Source organism: Siniperca chuatsi, linkage group LG12 (genome assembly GCF_020085105.1).
Source record: "Siniperca chuatsi isolate FFG_IHB_CAS linkage group LG12, ASM2008510v1, whole genome shotgun sequence".
Taxonomy (NCBI): domain Eukaryota; kingdom Metazoa; phylum Chordata; class Actinopteri; order Centrarchiformes; family Sinipercidae; genus Siniperca; species Siniperca chuatsi.
In genome coordinates, this window is record NC_058053.1 from 20,123,760 (window position 1) to 20,144,925 (window position 21,166).

A 21,166-nucleotide genomic window follows, 5' to 3' on the forward strand; every position below is an offset into this window, starting at 1 on the left:
ATGCTTGCTTGCTTCGCGCCATTTGTCATTGTTTGCATGTCACCCTCTCTGCATTTAGTCCAGCCTCTGAGCCTCTTTCTACTGCAAATCATTTTTATGTGCACGTGGCTGGCAGTTATGATGTACAGACTAGCTCAGCCCTGTGTTACTGCTTCAGTTAAAGAAGCTATAACTCCTGAATAGAATTTGTGACTGCAGCACTACTCCTGTGTAAATGTAAGGCCCCTGCTTTATGAAAAGCATGCGGGCTGCAGAGTGAGCCAGCTGCCATTCCTCACACACCATGCCCATTTCCTCATGAAGCTAATTTTAAAAACTAGAGCACATCGCTCAATATGATACTCCACATAGCAGTCAATTATGGGAAAAATCGTTGGTACAGACTTGTTGACCTTGATTTTGAGAGTGCGTGAATATGTCTGTGTTTGTCATTGAATGGGTCTCCGAATAGTCACAGACCTTGTCATGAGATACTTTACACTGAGATTCTCTTAGCCTCAAGTTATATCCATGATCTACAAACAGTAAGAGATATTATTATTTTGTGTAAGTATTTTTTTTATGTGTTCTTGCATGAATCTGTCTGACAACAATATACTTTTGTGTTTCACAGGTCGGGCGTTTTGAAGTAAACCTCATAAGTCCGGACAGTAAAACAGTGGTGCTGGAGAAGAACTTCAAAGATATATCATCCTGCTGTCAGGTTGGTTTATTTTTACTTGCTGTATTTACACTAAAAGCCTCTCTCTTCTGTCTCTGCTGCTCCCAGCCAGAGAATAAGCTCAGACTAATTTTAAGTCTTTTCTGGACAATGAATGCATTAATGCCTGTCTTTACAGTACAGCAGGCTTTTAATTTTCAATGACATCTTCATCAGTGATGTAGATATGTTCTTTTTTGTACTGCCTGATGCAGTCCCATTTTTTTAAATAGACAAAATAATACACTGTCTAGTGTGAGCAAAGTGGTCATTTTTACTAATTGAATGGAAAATGTAAATGGAGAATGTCAAGAGCCATTGTGGTGTCAGTGACATGTAGTTGCAATTTTATAATTTGTATTGCTGGACTGAATACAAAGATCCAACGGTATTGTCTTCCCTTGCTGTGATTTATTCTAGTTTCCTGTTTGTCTTGACTTTGACGCAGGGTATCAACCAATCCGACCATTTTGGATTCATCTGTCGGGACCAATCAGAGTCTGGTCCCAGTCAGTATGTGTGCTACGTTTTCCAGTGTGCCAGTGAGCCCTTGGTGAGTCACACAAAACATGTAAATTCAAATGACTTCAGCTTTTGCTCTTAACCCAATACTTTTTTTTGAGTCCCTACAAACTTGTCTGTGGTGTCTTTCTGTGTGTGTGTGTGTGTGTGTGTGTGTGTGTGTGTGTGTGTGTGTATACATTCTTGTCTTGTCCCGACGTTTGACTGTATGTGTCAGGTGGATGAGGTGATGCTGACCCTGAAGCAGGCCTTCACTACAGCTGCAGCCTTGCAGAGCAACAAGACCCAGATCCAGCTATGTGAAGCCTGCCCCATGCATGACCTGCACAAGCTCTGCGAGCGGATTGAAGGTGAGCAACGTAAACTCACTCACACATTCAGCACTTCTCTCCGGTTTGACTCATGAATATATTGATGCACGGTCTGTTTCTCAAAGTTAAAACAACATAAAAGAGCATTCTTTTTTCCTCTTTAATTTCCAGGTCTCTACCCACCCAGAGCAAAGCTAGCCATCCAAAAATATCTCTCCCAGCTGAATGATAATGAGCAGGCTGAGATTTTTGAGCGAGTTCAGGTAAGATTTAGAGAAAACACACTTTACTGTCTGCAAGATTACTGACATTTTCGTGACAGATGTTGCATGTGCTTTGAGGCAGTGTTTTTCTCCATCTTGGGTTTTGAATGTTTGTGTATCCATGTCTGCAGAGATTGAAGCCCGGGTCAGACCAAGAGGAGAATGAGCTGGTGATTCTTCATCTAAGACAACTCTGTGAAACCAAACAAAAGTCCCACCTTCACATCGGAGAGACCCCTCAGGTAAATACTTTATACCCTGTAGATGATGAAAAAAATCAAGAGCAGAGATGAACCTCTCATTGATTCCCATTTATAGATTGATTTCTGAGGTTTTACTTTAATGTTACTGAAGAAACGACATATTCACTAAAATCAAAATCGAATGGTGTAGTCTGAATGCCTTTAAAGGTTTCTGAGGGCCTTTAACATCCCTGAAATTTGAGAAATTTTAGACCTCTGGACCTCTCAATCTACAAAGACTTCTTATCCTTAGGTTTCTTTTGGATTTTTGTGTTGATATAGCAGCAGTTTTAAACTGACATGGCCACAGAGAGATTGAGTTAAAATAAAACAATGATGGCATAATTATTTACCCCCAAACAAGCCAGTTTAAGTCCTTGAATTCCAACAAACAAGTCAGCCTAGGTTTTTTATTGGTGATACTTTTCTGTGAGTGATTGTAAGTTTGCATAGAATGTTTTAGAATTGTAGTTGGCTGCTATTGATGCAAAAAGCTCAGTTTTTCAGCTCTTTGCTGCTGTCGTAAAGTTCATTACTTCCCAATGTTGCTGGAGAAGACCGAAGCTGGTTATCAGTTGAATCAGTGTTACATTCCATAAGTTGCTGAGGGGAAAACATGACATTAAAGTATGAAAGGGTTGTGGATTATTACTTTAGCATGATCTAGCCTGAGGGATTGGATGTTAAATATTATCATTCAAATGGCAGAACCCCAACAACAGACCCAGTATTATTCTTGGCCATGTGGTTTGCTACTGTATGCTTGTATACTGAAGGCTCTGCAGTCCCATTTTATTAATTATTTCTGTGACGATTCTTTTCTTCTGTCCATTGTTCTGACAGAATGCAGCAAACAGCTCATCAGGAGATGGCACAGCCACCAGCAGTCGCTTCAAACTTGATATTCTCAAAAATAAAGCACGCACCTCCCTCACCAGCTCTCTGGAGAACATATTTGCAAGGGTGGGTCTGAGCAGAGAGTGTTTTTTATAAGACGTTTTCTTTTCTGCCCCCACCTTTATCTTTATTTAATTTCCTACTGTTATTTTATCTCTCTTTCTCCAAGTTTATCCCTGTCTCAGTCTCTTATTTCTCCACCCCAAACAGAATATAGCCACTGTGCTGTGTACTTTTGTGTCTCTCTGCTCTCTTTGTATCAGTTGCTGTTTCTGTGTCATTGTCATCCAGGGGATTTGGATTAACCCATATCTGCCTGTGAGACAGCAGAATAATTCCTTACTAAAGGGATCCAGGCAATTTGAGACCTCTGCTGCCATCTGTTATTGTCTCAGAGACTTAGCCGAACAATGACACTGTTAATGTTATCAAGTCAGGAAATATTTGTCTGGGACACCCCGGTAGCTCATCTGGTAGAGCTTGCACCCCATGTACAAGGCTGAGTCCCGGGTGGCCCGGGTTTGAATCTAACCTCTCTCTCTCTCTCTCTCTCTCTCTCTCTCTCTCTCTCTCTCTCTCTCTCTCTCTCTCTCTCATATTTCCTGTCTCTCTTCAGCTGTTCCTATCAAATAAAGGCAAAAAGCCCAAAAAATAATCTTAAAAAAAGGGAAATATTTGTCCTTTATATTTCTTGCCATTTGTGATTTTTTTTTTTTTTACCACCTTCTTGACAATACCAACTGCAATTTTTGTCATGAACAGTTGGTACACTTTTGAAAAAGGGTTATGTAAACATATTTTTGCATATATGTTATAATTTACCTATTTGTTTTTAAAGAACACATTTCATATTGTATAATCACCTCTGTCACCAGGGTGCCAGCCGGATGCGAGGCCGTTTGGGAAGCATGGGAAGCATTAGCAGTTTTGAAAGGGTAAGTGTCCTTGAGGGGGAACATGAGAATTCCCAGAACTTCACTCGAGGGACTCTGGGAATTCTCACTTTTTACCCAGTGACTTTTAAAAGAATGTTGTATTCCAGCTCTGTCCTTAGAAAAGGACAAGTGTAATAAACATGCTTTCACTTTCACCACTGTCAGTAGTTAGAGGCTGCTAACAGTTCTCTTCTCACATGGAGACATGATTCTGCACTGCATTATTCCGCCATAGTTTCATGCTGAAGCTGCAATGGCCAAAAGACGGAACAGTACAGCAGGGAGTGTATTTACAGAGCTATCAGTGAACCATTTGGGGTTGTTGGCTCCACTGTGTCACTGCTGTGCAGAATGTGAAGTGAGTGTGTGATGTAGTCCCTCTGACTCCCCATTAGTCATGATGCCGTTAAAAGTACTCCACTGATTTAGCATTGAACTCCTGTAACCTGGCACCTACATTACCCACAATGCAACTCGACCGCCAACAGTTCAGTCAGAGATTCAGGTGTGTTATGCTAGTAGCGGCTAATGTAGCCTCGAGCCGCTAGCCTCAAGAAGAGATGAGGAGCGAACTACAGAGGTCTGGTAAACTCACTTCTTTCTCCACACCCTCAGACATTTTCAAACTTGTAGTCTTCAGCCCCAACCCATGCTGACTCAAGTGACATCACCTGAGGAAATTTATCAGATTTCACGCTGTTCCTTTTGGAGCCACAAAAGGCTTTATACAACTTTTTTCACATATGCAGTAGTACTCCCAAAGACCTGTAAACAGACTTTGATGTGTAAAATCGGTGGAGTTCCCCAGATGTGTTGCTCATAGTATTTAACACACAGAGATATGAAATAGACCCTCCGCGTAGCTGTCATATGATTTAGTTTGCCTGTTGCATTAATTATGTTATGTCAAATTTACTGGAAATATGAACCGCCAAGTGAGGGAAATAATTCACATCAGCCTTCAAATGGCAGCTTCAAGTGATGGGAGGTTTTATTAAGCTGCTGTATCTCTTACTGTCACCAAATCCACCAATACTGGCTGTTGCAGATTTAAAAAATCATCAAACCAAACAGTCATAGTCACAATGACGCAGACGACCATACTTATAAGGAGCGAGTAATGGTATTTTCATAAACAACTTGTGTATCACTAAGATGTCCTTCTGTTGTTGTTCTATGCAAAATTAAGTGACATCAGTTCGTGTGTGTATATTCTGTATGTACAGGGAGAATCTGGTGTCTTCACCTTCAAGGCTCACCTGTGCCCTTCTTTGTTATATACGGTCAGAAGAATGTTGTTTACCCGGTCATTAAGCGAATAAGTAGTCATCTGGGGATTGTGTCAGGATTCCAATGTCCTGTCAAGCAGGAAATTCAAGTCAGGATGTCCAGTTGTGCGTCTGGTGAGCCTTGCCTGTCCTTGGCTTCCTCTTCTTAGCCCTGTCATAGGACACAGCGCTGCACAAGTGTTTGATCCACTGAGACAGTTTATCTTAACAGTGTTTCCTGAAATCTACAAATCACAATTAAGCCATTGAGCTGACAGTGATATCTAGCATGATTTACATGTGTGCAACAGACGAACAGACCTTTTGCAATCTGCAGCGTGATTAGCAGTGCAAGGACTTTCAAGATAGTGACAGTAGCTCCATTAGACCTTGCAGGTTTTTTTCCTAGTATATTGAAAGAAGCAGCACAAATATTGCTGAATTTCTCTTGTCATGTCAGATCTTAGAGAGGGAGGTCTCTAAAAGCATGATGGGAGGAGATTGGAGGGTTTTCATGTGGAGTTGATCCACTGAGGTCCTTCCCACCAATAGTGTGTGATGCTGTGAGTCACAGGACATTGTCCATTAGAATACAATAGATGTGGGTGTTGTACCGCCAGGCATGAGGCAATGCTGAGTCCAAGATTGTTGAGCGGAAAGTTGGACCTGAAATGAGTCTTGCTGTGGGGTTACATTGGCAAGGTGAGTGCGGACCTGTAATTTGAGTAATAAAGGTGTTGTTTTATTTGGTTTTGGGCTGTGCCTCTGGAATAGAATTACTAGCTGTGTGTGGTTTGACTTCCAAAGACATTTAGCATGATTATTGCCCTTGAATTTTGCCTTCTTATACCCAGGTTATTGACCTGCATAGCTATGCAGAATATGTTAGAGGATTTTTTTGGGATTATGTCTTTTAAATTCACCATTCTCTCATTATTTCACCCTGTCACTCAGTATTACAGTCAGATACATCAGACAATCCAACCATGCTTAAAAAATCTAGATATAAAATATCATAAATGTACATTACTGTAAAAGAGTTTTACATATGCACTGACATCTTTCTCCCTTTCACATTCTGTCCTCCTCAGCAGGATGAGGAATCTCCTGGTCATTCCCCTCCAGGTTCCCCTCCTGCTTTTCCTGACGACGACCCGGAAGCCGGCCTGCACTTCCGTCGGCGTGCCCACACCTTCAGCCATCCACCTGTGAAGAAACGCATCTCCTTCGAGGGTCAGCCGGCCAACCAGAGCAAACAGGCTCCACTGCGCAGACAACAGTCTGTTAACCCAGAACTACTGCAGAGCAGGTAACTGACACTTCACTTATCAGTCACTGCCTTCCTAGTTTGAACCTGTGGGAGAAAGAATGATCAATGCAGAATATCCATCTCCTTTAGTAATGCTGGAGGAGTGGATGTTTTGAGTGATTTGTACTAAAATGTTTCTATAGCAGTGAGCTTTTGTGTTTTGATTGAAGATATGACTAATTCTAACTTTTCTTAGAAAATCAGAACCTGTTTGCTTTTCTTTTAATCAGTTTAACACTAACTAAATATTTTGTTAACCTTTGATAGACACACAGACAATGTAATCTATTTGTAGCACTTTGATCAGTTCTAAATCTCTCCACCTCCTGCTTCACTATCCTTGAACAATAGTATCACAAGTTTCCTGTCACTGTTTTGATCCCTCATGAGTTCCTCAGTGTTTTTCTGTGCTCTGACCAGAAGCTCTTTCTTTTGTGTAATGTGTTTTTATTTGTGGGCATTTCATGTGTGGCTCGCCCAGTCCCCTGGCTGTCTCCAGAACGCGCAGCGTTTCGGAGAGCGAGTCCTCCTTCAGCCTCCCCTCCTCCTTCTCCACTCCCACTTTCCTGAAAAACATTTACCAGGGCTCACTGGGCTCCCTGAGCTCCCTGGCAGACAGTGGGAGCCTCAAGAGGTGAGAGGGGGTGCTCAGACCCCGGCTTAGACCCAAACGCATCGACCATGGACAGAGGGGATGAGATGGGTGGGAGGGACAAACTGTTCTTTGCTGGAATGGCAGTAGCCGCATACATGTTGGCTGTCCAAACCTTTTAACACCCAGCTTTTTATGTCCCTGTATCTTTGTACGTTTTTCCTGTCTATCCATAGCAACTTTTTATTGGTAAAAATATTTTCCAGCTATCCCCCCAAAAAAATCATCTCTGCAGCTGGACCCGCCCTCTTCCTGTTTCGCTCAGAAGTAGAAGGGGATGCTGATACACCCCTCTCTTGTTGTATTTGCATGTAAATTTCGGCAAAACTGTTTTTAACCTGGATTTATAGCCTTTATTAACTGCACTTCACACTGCCATTACCTTTCCTGACCAGTCCTATTCACGATGCCTTAGGAACACTAAGCATCATGCTGATTCCGTTCAGCGATGTGTTTATTTTGAAAGGTTGCTGTTAATGTTCAGCTGCACTAATCAATCTGCTAATATAGTATGTTCAAGGAAAGAAGACCACGATGTGCCTGAGAGTCTCTAGATCCTCTCTGGCAGTGCTACCCTGACAGGGTCTACTAGGTGTCTGAATGGCAGAAAGTAACATTTCCATTATGAATGAAATGCAGTGGAGCAGACCATTGTAAAATGGCATCTCCACAGGATGTTTTTCTCCTCTGACAGCAGTCCAATCCTCTGAGCACTTGGATTGATAATGCAGCCAAAGGAGCAAGAAAAGCTTTTTCAGCACACATTACCCCTGATGATGAATAAGAGCTGAACTTGTTGAAAAGCCTCGACCTGCTGGGTATTTAAATCTTAATATGCCAACTTGTTCACAGCCAGGTTTGCTTTATCTGTTGTTGTGAGATAACTTTACCCTTGTGCTGTCTTTTCTCTGACTTTCTTTATGACTTTACTGGCAGGAAAACACATTAAGAGGTCATATGTCAAGTGAAGAATTTTAATCTGTTAAAGAGGCAATGTTAAATCTGCGGAACAGCTCCGAGAGTAAAATCTTGGTCTCAGTGATATTTGTCTCAATAAAGGTCACTTCCTGTTTTTCACTGTCTACGTGATCAGACGGATGCTTGTGCGCTGACCAAGCTTGTTAATTACTGTAGCAATCAAGTGATCCTCAATGAGCAACAACGGTTGTCATGAAAATCCAATAAATAGCGAGGCCGAGAACTTCAAGAGAACAAAAAATGTAAAAATGTTTTAGTGACTGTAATATTTCAGACAGTTACATTACAGAATCAGAATCAGAAATACTTTATTGATCCCCGAGGGGAAACTCTTTTGTTACAGTAGCTCACTATCACGTCAGTGCACACAGGAATAGAAGTACTAAGCAAAAAATATAAAGCACTATAATACAGGTCAGAAAATAAATTAAGTACCAAGTGGGTATAAGTATAAAATAAAATAAAATAAGTGTGAAGTACAAAGTGGGTTTACTGGTTGATGATAATAATACAGTATAAAGTAATAAGGTAATACGATATTAATGTCTGTCATGTATACATAATCATATCTAGTTGAATGCAGCCTTACTAATCACTTAAGTAAAACAACCCAGCCTGCAAAAGAATATAGACATTTTCTTTGATTCTGCTGCTATTGTACTAATTATGTTGTGCTACAGAGTCGGTAATTGCATGGTGCATCATTATGCATGAAATAAAAGTGAAATATGGAGACAACTTTCCTACTTGGAGAAACCGGGCTGCGCTCTCCTCTCCATTTCACCCACCTTTATTTGTACATACCGTAAATGTGAAAAATAAGTAACACGAGGCAGTGAAAATCTTTCAGTACCTCCAGCAGCTCAGTAACCAAGTTTTTTTCTCCACTAACAAAAGCAACTTCTTTTCCAGAAAACAAACAAGCACGCATGCTCCTCAGCTGTGGCTGTTTGTGTGGCTGATGTTTGTTGTCATTTTACATACTAATTGTGACCTACAACACCACCTTCTGCTTTATTGACATGGACATTGGGAATCAGTCAATGCCTTGTACATGTTTTTCATTAGTATGTTTAACATTCATCTTGACCATTTCTCATTAGCTCAGAGAGTTTGTTGATGAGAAGCTTGTATAAGGTTTCCTGTGTCGTTTCTGAGTGTAGAGGTGAGGTGTGTGTGTGTGTGTGTGTGTGTGTGTGTGTGTGTGTGTGTGTGTGTGTGTGTGTGTGTGTGTGTGTGTTCACGTACTGAAGGATGTGTGTGTGCCTGCATTTGTAAAAGCTGCTGAAAGAGTGTTGGTGTAAGATGATACTGACTCATTTATCGGGTTTCTGTGACGCTGCTGTCTTCTTTCATAGCAATGGGGAAGGCAGGAAGAGGACTCTGTCTGGCTGCAGCAGTGACTCAGTGAGTGGAGGTCTCCCTCCGACCCCACGCAGGGTCTCCTGGAGACAGAAGATCTTCTTGAGGGTCGCTTCGCCCATGAACAAGCCGTCTGCATCCATGCAGGACCCAGGTCTGGTAACACAATCCCTCAAGCAGTTCAGGCAAGGCACAACATGATGCACAGTGAATATGCTCTGAATAATCCACAAGTGCATAGAAAATGAGTACAAGGCAGTGGGGAGCTTTTGATTCTCGTGGAGAATCACTATACTGAAACTTATTTGACTTTGAAATTGCATGCGTATATGGGAAATGCAGTGAGGGTTGAAAGGAAAGAGGAATTTTCCCACTTCATCCTTGTCAGATACACACTGATAAAGGAGCTTGTGAAAGTGACCCTCCTACCTGTTCTCATGGCCAGTTTTTTCTTGCCTTTGGCATAGTCTTAGTCTTAGCCTACTCAAGGGAGCTAAAAATGAAGCTAGCAGATTATTCACAGAGTATTAACCACCCCTGAAATATCTGGCTCTTTACCTGCTAAATGCTCCACTTTCTTCACCATCTAGTTGCTTACTTGGTCTGTCTGCTGTTTGGTGCTTGCCAGTTACTGTAGCGTTACAATAGGTTTATCTGAGCTTTTTTGCTGAAAACAACTGCCTGCTGCAGCTGGGACTATGCCGTACTATCAAAACAATAAGCTGAACAGGCTAAAAGCTCTGCAGACAACCGTAGTACACATAGTACATAGTACAGCCATAAGAGTCACTACTCATATAAAAAATTATGATTTAAAAAATATATTTTCGACACATACTTTCTATTGATGTTTTTGGATGTTGTGTTTTAGACCATTCTGATGGCAGGGAGTTGTTGCCCCTCTCTCCTCGTGCCTTTGACTCAAGTCTGGATCCTTTGGGGCGTCTGCTGCCACTGGCAGGTGACCCCCTCTCTGGGGAGAGGCCTAAGAGGACGAGGGCTGACTACCGGGCCCTCTGGAAGACTGCCATCCACCAGCAGATCCTATTGCTGCGCATGGAAAAGGAGAACCAGAGACTGGAGGGTGAGTTGCAGTTGTTACTGTGGACATAAAGTATCATAATCGCCCTAGAATGAATCCTTCCTTTGGTCACATGAATGACAAATATTAAGAACATGATGTCCGTAGTCTTGTTGCCGCTAGATCATTCAGTATTCTTTGATGTTTAGTGTATTTGTTCCTCTGCAGACACTGGTGGTATTTATAATTTGGCATGGGGCTGTTCTTGTTGAAATCTGCTCACACTGGGTCTTATTGTTAAGGTTGTTAAGATATTCATGAAAGTTTCACACTCAGTCCTCACCACATGCTCCAACACTTAAAGTCTTGTCATTCCTAACTGAAGCTTTATGAGTTTTGGCAAGGATAGAAAGCTCAGAGTTTGCTACTCCTTACACTGTCATTTCTGTTTATTTTGAGAAGTCAAATGTTGCCATCTTGGTTTGAGATTCCAGAGCACAACTTTATTTAGAGCAAAATGTTTTGGTGTTGCATATACACGCACACATATGAGCACATGCAGATACATAAACATACTCATACAAAATGATATAGCATTTGAAATATCGTCCTCTAATGGCCTACTGATGCACCCAACCTTATTTAGGGTCCATCCCAAAGCTTTTTTTAGCACTCCTTTTTTCCTCTCCTCCCCTCACAACCACTTGTCTCTTAACAGGAAGTTAACAGGCAAGAGGAGGAATAGAGTGAAGAAGAGAAAGTAGAGGTCATTTGGGACAGTTTATTAGCTACTTGATTATCAAAAAAGGTGGCAGTGAAGTGGCATGAAGTAAACCCCACCTTGTAAATGATAAGTCTAAGAACATAATATGTCAGTTTTATGCATGCCTTTCTCAAACATTGGACGAAAACCAGCGTGTAAAATTAACATGTTACTCTAAGAGAAAAGGAGATATTTTTTTAGCCTTGGGATTGACCTGCTATGTGTAGCCTTTATATTATATTATAACAACACATCTCTTTCCCTTTTGTTTGTCGCTCTGACACATGCTGGTCTGAGGACCTAACTGTGAATAACCGTTTTCAATAGAAGGTAAGTGATATAACAGGAGCCCATGGGATCAAGGCACATAGATGTTTTGCATGGTTTCGGGTGTTGGTTGTCATATTCATTCAATTTAGATTCTTTTGTTTGCATGTTCAGGAACAATCATACTTTATGGTGTTTTTGTTTCTTTTATCCTTTGTACCTCTCCCCACTATCTTGATGTAGGTTCTACATGCCTCCATTATAATAAAGATGGATCTTTGGTGTTAATCGGGGTATTGTGGCTTGTGTTTATGTAGTAGGCTTTCCATGGTAACAGGTGACAAAAGGTGTGAGGGACTATATCCACACTTGCTCTCAAATCTCACATCTTTTAATCAGCTACATTCTGATTTACAAAAGCAAGAACAGAAGGGCTTTTTACAGTACAAGGACAGCCCTCTTTTGTTGGCCTTTTGGTCTTGATTTTCTGGTGCAACAAGAGAATCTTCATTGACAAAATGATGTTGACTATGTTCTTTGATCTCTTTTTATTCTGGTAATTGTGTTGCAGCGAGCAGAGATGAGCTGCACATCCGCAAGATGAAGCTGAATTACCAGGAAGTGGGGCAGTGCTCCAAAGAAGCACAGGCATTATGGGAGAGAAAACTGACAGCCCCAGGCAGAACAACGGTCCCACAAGACAAGGAGGAGATGTATCGTGTACTCTGCCAAGGTGAGAGATGTGTGCATGTTTGTACGTTTTTGTGTGTAACAAAGACGTGCTCATGTATTTGTTTATCTATTATTCTTCACAAAGCGGTACACAAGTTTTGAATGAGCATATGTAGCCGCCATCTTTGTGTGCAGGTGTTCCCAAGAGCAGGCGTGGGGAGGTCTGGTTGCTCCTTTCCCATCAGCACCGGCTGCGTCACAGACTGCCCCAGCGTCAGCAAGCCCCGGACACCCCCTACCATGACCTGCTCAAGCAGCTCACCGCACAGCAGCATGCTATTTTGGTGGATCTAGGTGTGCACGCAATTGTAAAAAGGGGTTCCCACGGTCATGGAGAACAAAGAAAAGTCATGAACTTTGCCTGTTTCACATTTTAGGCATGGGACAGTTATTCAGGATAATGCATGCTGAGGAAGTTTTAGACATTTTAGGACAGCTGCAGCATCAGCTGCTCTATAGGTAGAAGCTATCATTATTATTATTAGTCTTAGGAGTAGTAGTTCGGTTTTATTCTTTAGTTTTATTTATTCACAGGCAAACTAAATAACTTCGCCCCAATGCTTCTTCTTGTCATGTTGAAAGCTCACAGAAACTATGAAAATTTAGTAAATGTTCAGATGTAAATATTATCTCTGTCTCTGTCTCTGTGCTCAGGCCGGACCTTCCCCACCCACCAGTACTTCTCAGCCCAGCTGGGCGCAGGGCAGCTTTCCCTCTACAATCTCCTGAAAGCCTATTCTCTGCTGGATACAGAGGTACGTACTGTAATCCTGTTTCCCTTCCCCACAGTGCATCACTGTAAGGCTATAGTGTGGTCAACGTCCTGAAAATGTTAGTACATATTGTGTGCTCTTTTTTTTTTTGTGTCACACAGGTTGGCTACTGCCAGGGTATCAGCTTTGTGGCTGGAGTGTTGCTGCTGCACATGAGCGAAGAACAGGCCTTTGACATGCTGAAGTTCCTTATGTATGACCTCGGCATCAGGCAGCAGTACAGACCTGACATGGTCTCTCTGCAGGTCAGTACATGAATGGGTGGATGGACCACTAGAACATGTTATTAAAAACATAAGGGATGTCATTATTATGTGGTAACATTTTAGCTACAGAATCCTTTATATTTCATTCCTGCAAGATAATTTCGGGTTTAACATCAGACATGATTACTTGTTGCACCCAGGTAGAGCCCAAGTTAGAGCCAAATTACAGCTTTTATCAGACTACTTAATAAAGTGGTCTTCAACAAATCCTCTGAACATTAAAGCAACTATAAATAGAATTTCAACTCTGGTGCCCCCCACTGGTAGTATCAAAGAAAGACACTGTGGTAGACAGCAATGTATGCCAATACCCCCCTACACCTCCCCCAACAGATCTGACCATGGGGCACTGCAATTAAACAGTAACACATAGATACATTTTCACCAGAATTTTTCTCAGTATAATTTGAGCATTTTTGTTGTGAATAATAAAAGAGCTATAATCACAAAGACTTATTAAATTGAAATATTATAGTATATGTACAGTATGTTTCCATCCTATTAAAAACAGTATGTGACTAACAAGCAACCCTGGGCTTGTGTGGGTTATTAGTTAGCAATGGCAAACAGTAGTCAAGTGTCTCCACCTCTTATTCAAACCACACCTGCCTGCTCTGTTAAAAATCAGCTGACCTCATGGGTGAATGCATCAGCAGGCGTGGTAATGTTTAATCTACAGCAGGTAACCATTTAGCCAAGCAGTGGCCTCTTGGTTTTCTGTACACTGCAGTTATGTTCTGTTAAGACTAATCCAAAGGTTGCAAAGCAAAGAGGAATTTGTTTTCTCTGCAGTGGTTCAGTACGAGGAGGTAAAGATATAACTTGTCTTCTTTGTAACAGTCAGGAAATTGTAATATTGATAACGGTCTAATTTTAGCTTGAGCTAACTTCTGCTTCTCCTTTCTGTCTGCTGTGCATTTCACTGTATCACTTGTCAGGATCACTGTAATACATTGTTATCAAGTTAGTACTGTTTATGAAATTCTTGACCTTGATGTGTGTCTGAGGAAGTCTGTAAAACATCACTGATAATATTTAAGGAGCTGCCTGCTTGGTTAAAGGTTCATTTGCCAGCTAGTAATTCTTAGATTGCCCTGTGATACTCTGCCTCCTGCAGATCCAGATATACCAGTTTGTTCAAGCAAAGCATGTTTTGACATGTGTGTATTATCTGTTTGAATGTGTCTGTTTATGCCTGTGCACACTCTGTGTCATTCCAGATTCAGATGTACCAGCTCTCCAGACTGTTACACGACTACCACCGCGAGTTGTACAATCACTTCGAGGAGCACGAGATCTGCCCGAGCCTCTATGCAGCACCTTGGTTCCTCACTCTCTTTGCCTCACAGTTCCCCCTCAGCTTTGTGTCCCGCATCTTTGGTATATTTTTAGAATAATGGCCCCTGTGTTTGCTCACACACAAATGCTTATCAGCACAATGCTATTTTCAAAAGTGGATGATATTTAAATAACCTTGTAAGAATTACAGCTTAAAGGAAAAGTGTTTAAAGCACTGATGTTTTATTGCTGTGCCTGTGTTTTGTTTTGTTTTTTTCAGATTTTGTATTTGTCCAAGGGACCGAGGTGATCTTTAAAGTGGCCCTCTGTCTGCTGAGCAGCCATGAGGGGGAGATAGTGGAGTGTGACAGCTTTGAGAGCATTGTAGATTATCTGAAAACTACACTTCCTGCCCTCTCTCAGACACAGATGGAGCAAACCATTGCGAAGGTACGGAATGGGAAGTTGAAATAGTATGAAATACAGCCCCAGGTTTCCAGATAATTAAGCACAGTGATGCATGTAAACTTAATACTTAGAAAGAAATCTTAGGCTGAACATAATTTAGATCCTTCCCTTCTGTGCCTTAGTGCTCACTTACTTGCTGCACCTCTAGCTCACATTTTTAATCTGTTATTTATATCTGGTGAAATCCCGAAAATCTGGAAAGCTACACAGGTTATTCCGTTACATAAAGGTGGTGATCCATGTGACTTGAATAACTACCATCCAATTTCAAAATTATCCTGCTTAGCAAAAACCCGGGAGTGCCCAGTGAACTCTCAGCTATGTTTGTTTCTAGAGAAAAAAAACATATTACAGCCTCAGCAGTCAGGATTTAGATCATGCCATAGCACAACAACCGCTGCATTTTGTGTACTTTATGATATTGTTAATGCCCTGGACAATGATCAGCACTGTGCTGTGCTTCTTATAGACCTATCTAAAGCATTTGATTCTGTTGAGCATAATATTTTACTAGAAAAACTATCCTAGTTAGGACTAGATGAACAGTCAATTTATGACTATCTCTCTGATATGATGAACTCAGGCAGTAGTTTCTAATGGTTCCAAAGTGCTCTTAAGGTTAGTATAGCTGCCCCACAAAGGCCTATTCTTTGTCCTCTTTTATTCACCATATACATAAACAATATTATCTCTGCCACTCCAGATTGAAATGTACATTTTGATGCTGATTATGCTATTTTATATGCCACAGGCCCTCCCCTTAATCTGGTCATTGCATTTCAGACTGCTTTTGATACATTTCAGATCTCTCAGTTTCAGGTCACAAGATATTTTAACATTACCTGTACCAAATGTTCAAACTGAGCTAGGAAGAACTGGTTTTATGCTATGCTCCTCACAAATGGAATGAGCCGCAAAAAACTTTGAAACTAAAATCTCTCATTTCACTTGATAATTTTTGCGTGTTTGCAATTCCACTTGTAATTGATTTTCTTAATGTGAAACTATTGTCACTTGTGTCTGTCCATATTTAAACGGTATATGTTCTTGTACATAGGTTTCTCTTGAAAAAAACAAGATAATTCCTAGCTCTTGCACGTTTGCTGTTACAGTACCTGCTGGCAAAAGTACTGTTGTTGTATGTGTTTAGCCACAGTCACAAAAACTGATTGTCAATCCCTTTTCAATCCATTTAGATTTATCACAATAGTCAGCTTTCTCAAAAAAGTAGACTTTTGTTTTTCAGGATTTGACTGTGAGTAAATTGTGCAAATATTATCCGGCAAATCAACATTAATGTTAATTGTAGATTTTTGTTTTGTCAACAAATCCCATGAAAATATCAAAACCAACAATGTGTTAGTGTTAGTTACTAGTACAGTCACTTCGAGGAGCACGAGAGTCTTTCAAAGTTGGTCATGAATATATACTTTTATTTTTTTTTAAGGCTAAATAATTTCCTACAATAGCTGGGCACTGTAGTTTTTACCAAATGTTACTCAAACAGGAGCAAGAGCATTTTAAGCTGCAAATTTTGTGCTCTAGTGAGTATTTTCAGCATCAGGGCAGTGTATGTGGGACTGACTCAAAATTAACTACAGTGCCCATGTTCATTGTAATGAAGGAAGATGTCATCCAGTGCAACGTTGTGGCTCAGTGATGTGTTTCTAATAGTTTTTGGACAACAATGGAGCTCTACGGCACAGAAAAATAAGCTATCAGGCATTTCATACACAGACAATAGTTGTTAGTAAGATTAATTCACTGTTGGTTTTAGTCTTTTCATGGGATTTGTTGACACTAATAAAAATATAAACTCATCCTTTAAATTCTCTATACAGACTAATTTTGCTGGACCTTACTGTTAGGTTTTGTAACTATAATGACTTGTCAGTTGATAGCCTCTGTCTTACTGTGTAACCTGTTGCTTACCAGGTTATGGAGATGGACATCTCCAAGCAGCTGCATGCATACGAGGTGGAGTACCATGTCCTGCAGGATGAGATGTTAGATGCCGGGCCGCTGCCTGATGACTCTGACCGGCTCGACAAACTAGAAAAGACAAATGTGCAGCTGAAGAAACAGAACATGGACCTGCTGGAAAAACTTCAGGTAAGGAAGAGAAGCATTGCACTTAGATTTGGATTATTGGATTATTATTACCTTTCATCCATATCAGTGGGAATGATTTTGGGAAACAACAGTAAATGCTTGGTATATAATTTGTAATGATATTCATTATTTTAATGCTTGATCATTGAGGGAATTTGACTGGTGAATGGCTCTGTCATATTTCTTTAGACATCCACAGAAGTTGCCACTGATAGTGTCTCAGACTACCCATAGATGGCACTAAAACACAAGTTAAAAACACAATGGAAATGATAGCAAGACAAAGGGGTTGAACGGTATATGTTTTCCAAGTACTCTTAACATTTTGATCAGTAGTTTTGGAATCTGTGCAGCAGGACTGCTAAAGTCACACCTTATGTTCCTCATACTAATGAGGGTCAAAGAGGTATTAAGCTGCTCTCACTTCATATAACAAAGCAAAATTAGTGGACTCTTAGACCTATGGTGCTGGATAACTGTTACTACAATCTTTAACAAGTGGTTTACACTTGTTAAATGTGGATTCTGTATGAACTACAATCATATTTGATCGCACTTTTGTCGAGATTTTGTGCTATGGTCCTGGTACAAAGTCATACTAGTGCTGATTTCTAGTTGAGTTCTCAGAATTTGTAGCTTCTGTGCTTTTTGTTTCCCCTCTGTCCAAATGTCTGTCTTTGCATCGTACCCTGTATTTACTGAGGTACAATGACTGTGTCCTCCAGGCCGCGCGGCAGAAGATTCAGACGCTGGAGACAAGCGTAGAGAGCTTCCTTTCTCGGGAGAGCAAAATGAAGCACATGATTCGCTCTCTGGAGCAGGAGAGGGCAGCTTACCAGAAGACCATTGAACGCATGCGCTCATGCCTTCCCCCTGACGCCCTGACAGATGTGGAGATGACCCAGATCAAAACAGGACCCAACGGGAAAGCCAAAACTGCAGCCAAGAAGCCCTGATGGCAACCAGGGGGCTGGCTGCTCTGGGCAGATGCACAGGCAGAGACTGAAGTGAACAAATGGAGACTGCTTTAGTGGAAAGCTGCTGAGCCCCACAGCTATTGTTGTACTGCTGCACAAGAGTAGCAGCGATTTGTAAATGTGTGATGTCTGGACTTGAGATGTACAGACTGAATGGGAAATATCTACATGATATTTGTCAGTATATAATAGAGTGGTGGGAGGATGGTTATATTAGCAAACAGACTGTTCCATCAGTGCATCAAAGCTGCTGTTCTGTCTCATGTGTTTCACTGCCAGTTTGAAGGTTAGATCAAGATGTACAACATCCTTCCCTATTCAGATCTTTTTGGTAATCACAGGGGAATTTTCTAGATTGACACAAGTGAGAAATGTGTCTGCCTCTGCAAATCTTTTTGAGCACTGCCTTGATGTATTTACTGCCAATCTCAGTAGCATCACAAAAGCAGTGAACAGAAGGTGCCTGTTGGAAAACAGTCCTTTGGACCTCAGGTTCAACTTATAGCCATTACCAGTGTGTATGATCCTGGAGTTGATACCCCATTGTTTTTGAACTTGTTTATGTGATGGAAACTCTGCCTCAGAGTAATCACATTTCTTTGTTATTTCCATTTATTCACTTGAGATTTTTGTGAATGTAATTTCCCCCCAAAGATCATTGTGAACATTCTGTTTTTCAGAACAGAGACATCTGGATGCACGTCTGCCATGTTAGGCTTTAAATTTCAGCAGACATAAAGTACCTCGTTACTCATCTCTCAGCACAGCACCACTTCCTTCACGTGAGAGATCTTTAGTACTTACTGCTTTTAAGGAGGAAGTGTTTCTTCCAAAGCTCAGGCAGGATGTGAGGTTGTCTGCCTTCTCAGTTTCCTGTGTGACTGACCGCGGTGTCGCCTTGTTTTAGCACCACGTTCAGACACTGAAGCAAAGTTCACACTCCCCAGGAGGCATCAAAGAACAGACTAAGGTGGGGGAGTGATCTGAATATGCATCACATGCTTCTGTTCTAGAAGTCTGTATGACATTTTTGTTTTTGTCAGCCTGAGGTTTGACAAAACTAGCAACATCCTCTCTTCCTGTAGTTCTTGAAGGTGGGACTACAAGCAGTTGTTTGGCTCAAGATTTTAAGACAACACATATCTGCAGTTGCACCGCTGTTAGTCACACATGTTTGCAGTGAAACGCAAGTGTTTAGGTGAGCAGAGAGACTGCAAAGGAAAACAAAACAATGCAGTTTCCTTTTGAGTGGGGACAAGTGTCTCCTGATACTGGGTAATATATACAGTGTATGTACACACACACTCTCACATACACACAAGCTGTACAGTGAACTGGCTGAGTGTATGGGCAGACAGCTCAAATGAGTTGAAGGAGTGTCCCTGGATCCCTTCACAGTTTGTTTTATACCACCTCCGTGTCTGACTCACCATTGCCAGTTCTGATTGAAAGCAAAACAGTTCTGGGCTTGACTCCGCTTTCATAAAACACCCTTACATTAAAAGCAAGGTGATGTCTATCATGAAAAAAGTACTTACTAACAGTGTGTGTCAGTCTTCCTGTCCTTAGTGACAAGTTGTGGGGACACATTTGTGTCTGTTTCAGTGTAAAGGTTTTACTCTCAAACTTTAGTCCAAGCAGACAAACCCTTTGGCATTCAATGCAATATGTTTAGCAGTCCTGTGTATTTCCATATACCCAGAGCACTTGCCTACTTTTGCGAAGTTAGAGGAGCTACAATAATTCACATAAGTTTGATAAAGTTGATCTGGCCTGACGTTCCCTGTCATTGTGAAATGTTCTTGTGGTAATTGAGGTGATGTTGTAAAGGTTTGCACCAAACTTCTCATAATAGAGAAAGAGTTACCTCTGAACAGCAGGGATTCTGTCAACAGTTCAGCAAGTGAAACATATCAAACAACTAATTTTGAAATCTGTTGAAGGATACGTAGGATACAGTCCTACACAGCTTTCCTGCCTCTTTTTGTCTGTATTTTGCTTATCTACCGTATTTGTGCGTCATATAAGACCATTGAACCAAAGATGTGGTTGTTTTTCAAAAATGAATGAATTCATCCAAAATGCTGTGGTGTACTGTATGTTAAATGTGATAACTTTTTTGTCACCACACCTTTTCAACATTTTTTAGGTTTGTACTAACACAGAAGCTTGAAACGATACCAAATACTGGCAGTAAAAACTTGACACTAAAAAAACAAACATTGGCAGACTTGTTTATTCATCGCTCTCATCTTATTCCTTTGTGCCAAAAGTTAATGATGGCCTTTATTCTCTATTAATCGGAGATATGAGACCATTTTGTCAATATCTTATGTTAAGTACATCCTCATGGTCAGCGAAGGGTCTTTATTTTATCAGGTGCTCTGAGTCCTGACTACTAAATAGTTCTTGTATCACTGTGTTTTTAGAAAAGACACTTAATAATAGATGGATTGTTTTTCTGTCAACATGAGGGCTACACAAAAGCAAAGAAACTGTCATGAATTCTTCAATAAACTTAACCTTGCCTTGTTTTCTGTCTACTCATGTCCAAATGTCTTTCCTGCTCAGTATGCTCTCATAAAGAAATCATGTTCCTTTACTGCTCTACAAGGTAGCACTTCAAGTGCAGGACGTAGCCTCAAGCTGAAATGGTCTCTGTGTGTAGACGTATTATTGCGTAAAAGGCCAAGGTATGCTTCGACAGTTATAGTGAGTCTATTTAAAGGCCTTTCCAGAGTTGTACTTTTTGTTAGTGCCTTGGGCAAAGAGAACTACACGTCTCCAGTGGGGGAAAAAAAACCCTCTATGAAATTGTACCTTTTTACAAAATATCTGAAACTTTCAACTGAGTGTACATTTCTGAATTAGCCATAATGTAGTGAATGAAATATGCCTCACATGCTTGACTTATGATGAAAGAAATACAGAACAATGCGGTGTGTCATTTCATTTAATGAAATGAAGATATCAGTGTCGCACACTACTAAGTTGGTTTGATGAAACCACTTTGATGTAAATCAGGGATTCCCAATCAGGGGTACTTGACTACTATGTACTATGATTGAGA

At 40.9% G+C, this 21,166-nt stretch overlaps 1 protein-coding gene across 9 annotated transcripts in view; it reads left to right on the forward strand.

Moving 5' to 3' along the window:
• The window catches only part of tbc1d4 (TBC1 domain family, member 4), a 29,268-nt gene extending 8,629 nt beyond the window's left edge, over positions 1-20,639 (forward strand). The window contains exons 5-24 of one of the 9 annotated variants that reach the window (XM_044215633.1): positions 614-703; positions 1,149-1,253; positions 1,440-1,572; positions 1,705-1,796; positions 1,928-2,038; positions 2,882-3,001; positions 3,811-3,870; positions 6,230-6,447; positions 6,929-7,081; positions 9,436-9,593; positions 10,311-10,523; positions 11,551-11,553; positions 12,062-12,223; positions 12,358-12,516; positions 12,877-12,977; positions 13,097-13,240; positions 14,482-14,641; positions 14,820-14,989; positions 16,943-17,119; positions 17,845-20,639. In XM_044215633.1, coding sequence (XP_044071568.1) covers positions 614-703; positions 1,149-1,253; positions 1,440-1,572; positions 1,705-1,796; positions 1,928-2,038; positions 2,882-3,001; positions 3,811-3,870; positions 6,230-6,447; positions 6,929-7,081; positions 9,436-9,593; positions 10,311-10,523; positions 11,551-11,553; positions 12,062-12,223; positions 12,358-12,516; positions 12,877-12,977; positions 13,097-13,240; positions 14,482-14,641; positions 14,820-14,989; positions 16,943-17,119; positions 17,845-18,075 — 2,760 coding nt within the window. In that variant the 3' untranslated portion in view covers positions 18,076-20,639. Of the gene's footprint in view, positions 1-613; positions 704-1,148; positions 1,254-1,439; positions 1,573-1,704; positions 1,797-1,927; positions 2,039-2,881; positions 3,002-3,810; positions 3,871-5,706; positions 5,841-6,229; positions 6,448-6,928; positions 7,082-9,435; positions 9,594-10,310; positions 10,524-11,550; positions 11,554-12,061; positions 12,224-12,357; positions 12,517-12,876; positions 12,978-13,096; positions 13,241-13,920; positions 14,071-14,481; positions 14,642-14,819; positions 14,990-16,942; positions 17,120-17,844 lie in introns of those variants that run through there. The other 8 variants (XM_044215635.1, XM_044215634.1, XM_044215637.1 and 5 more) reach the window with 8 other exon arrangements.
• The last annotated feature ends 527 nt before the right edge of the window (positions 20,640-21,166 follow it).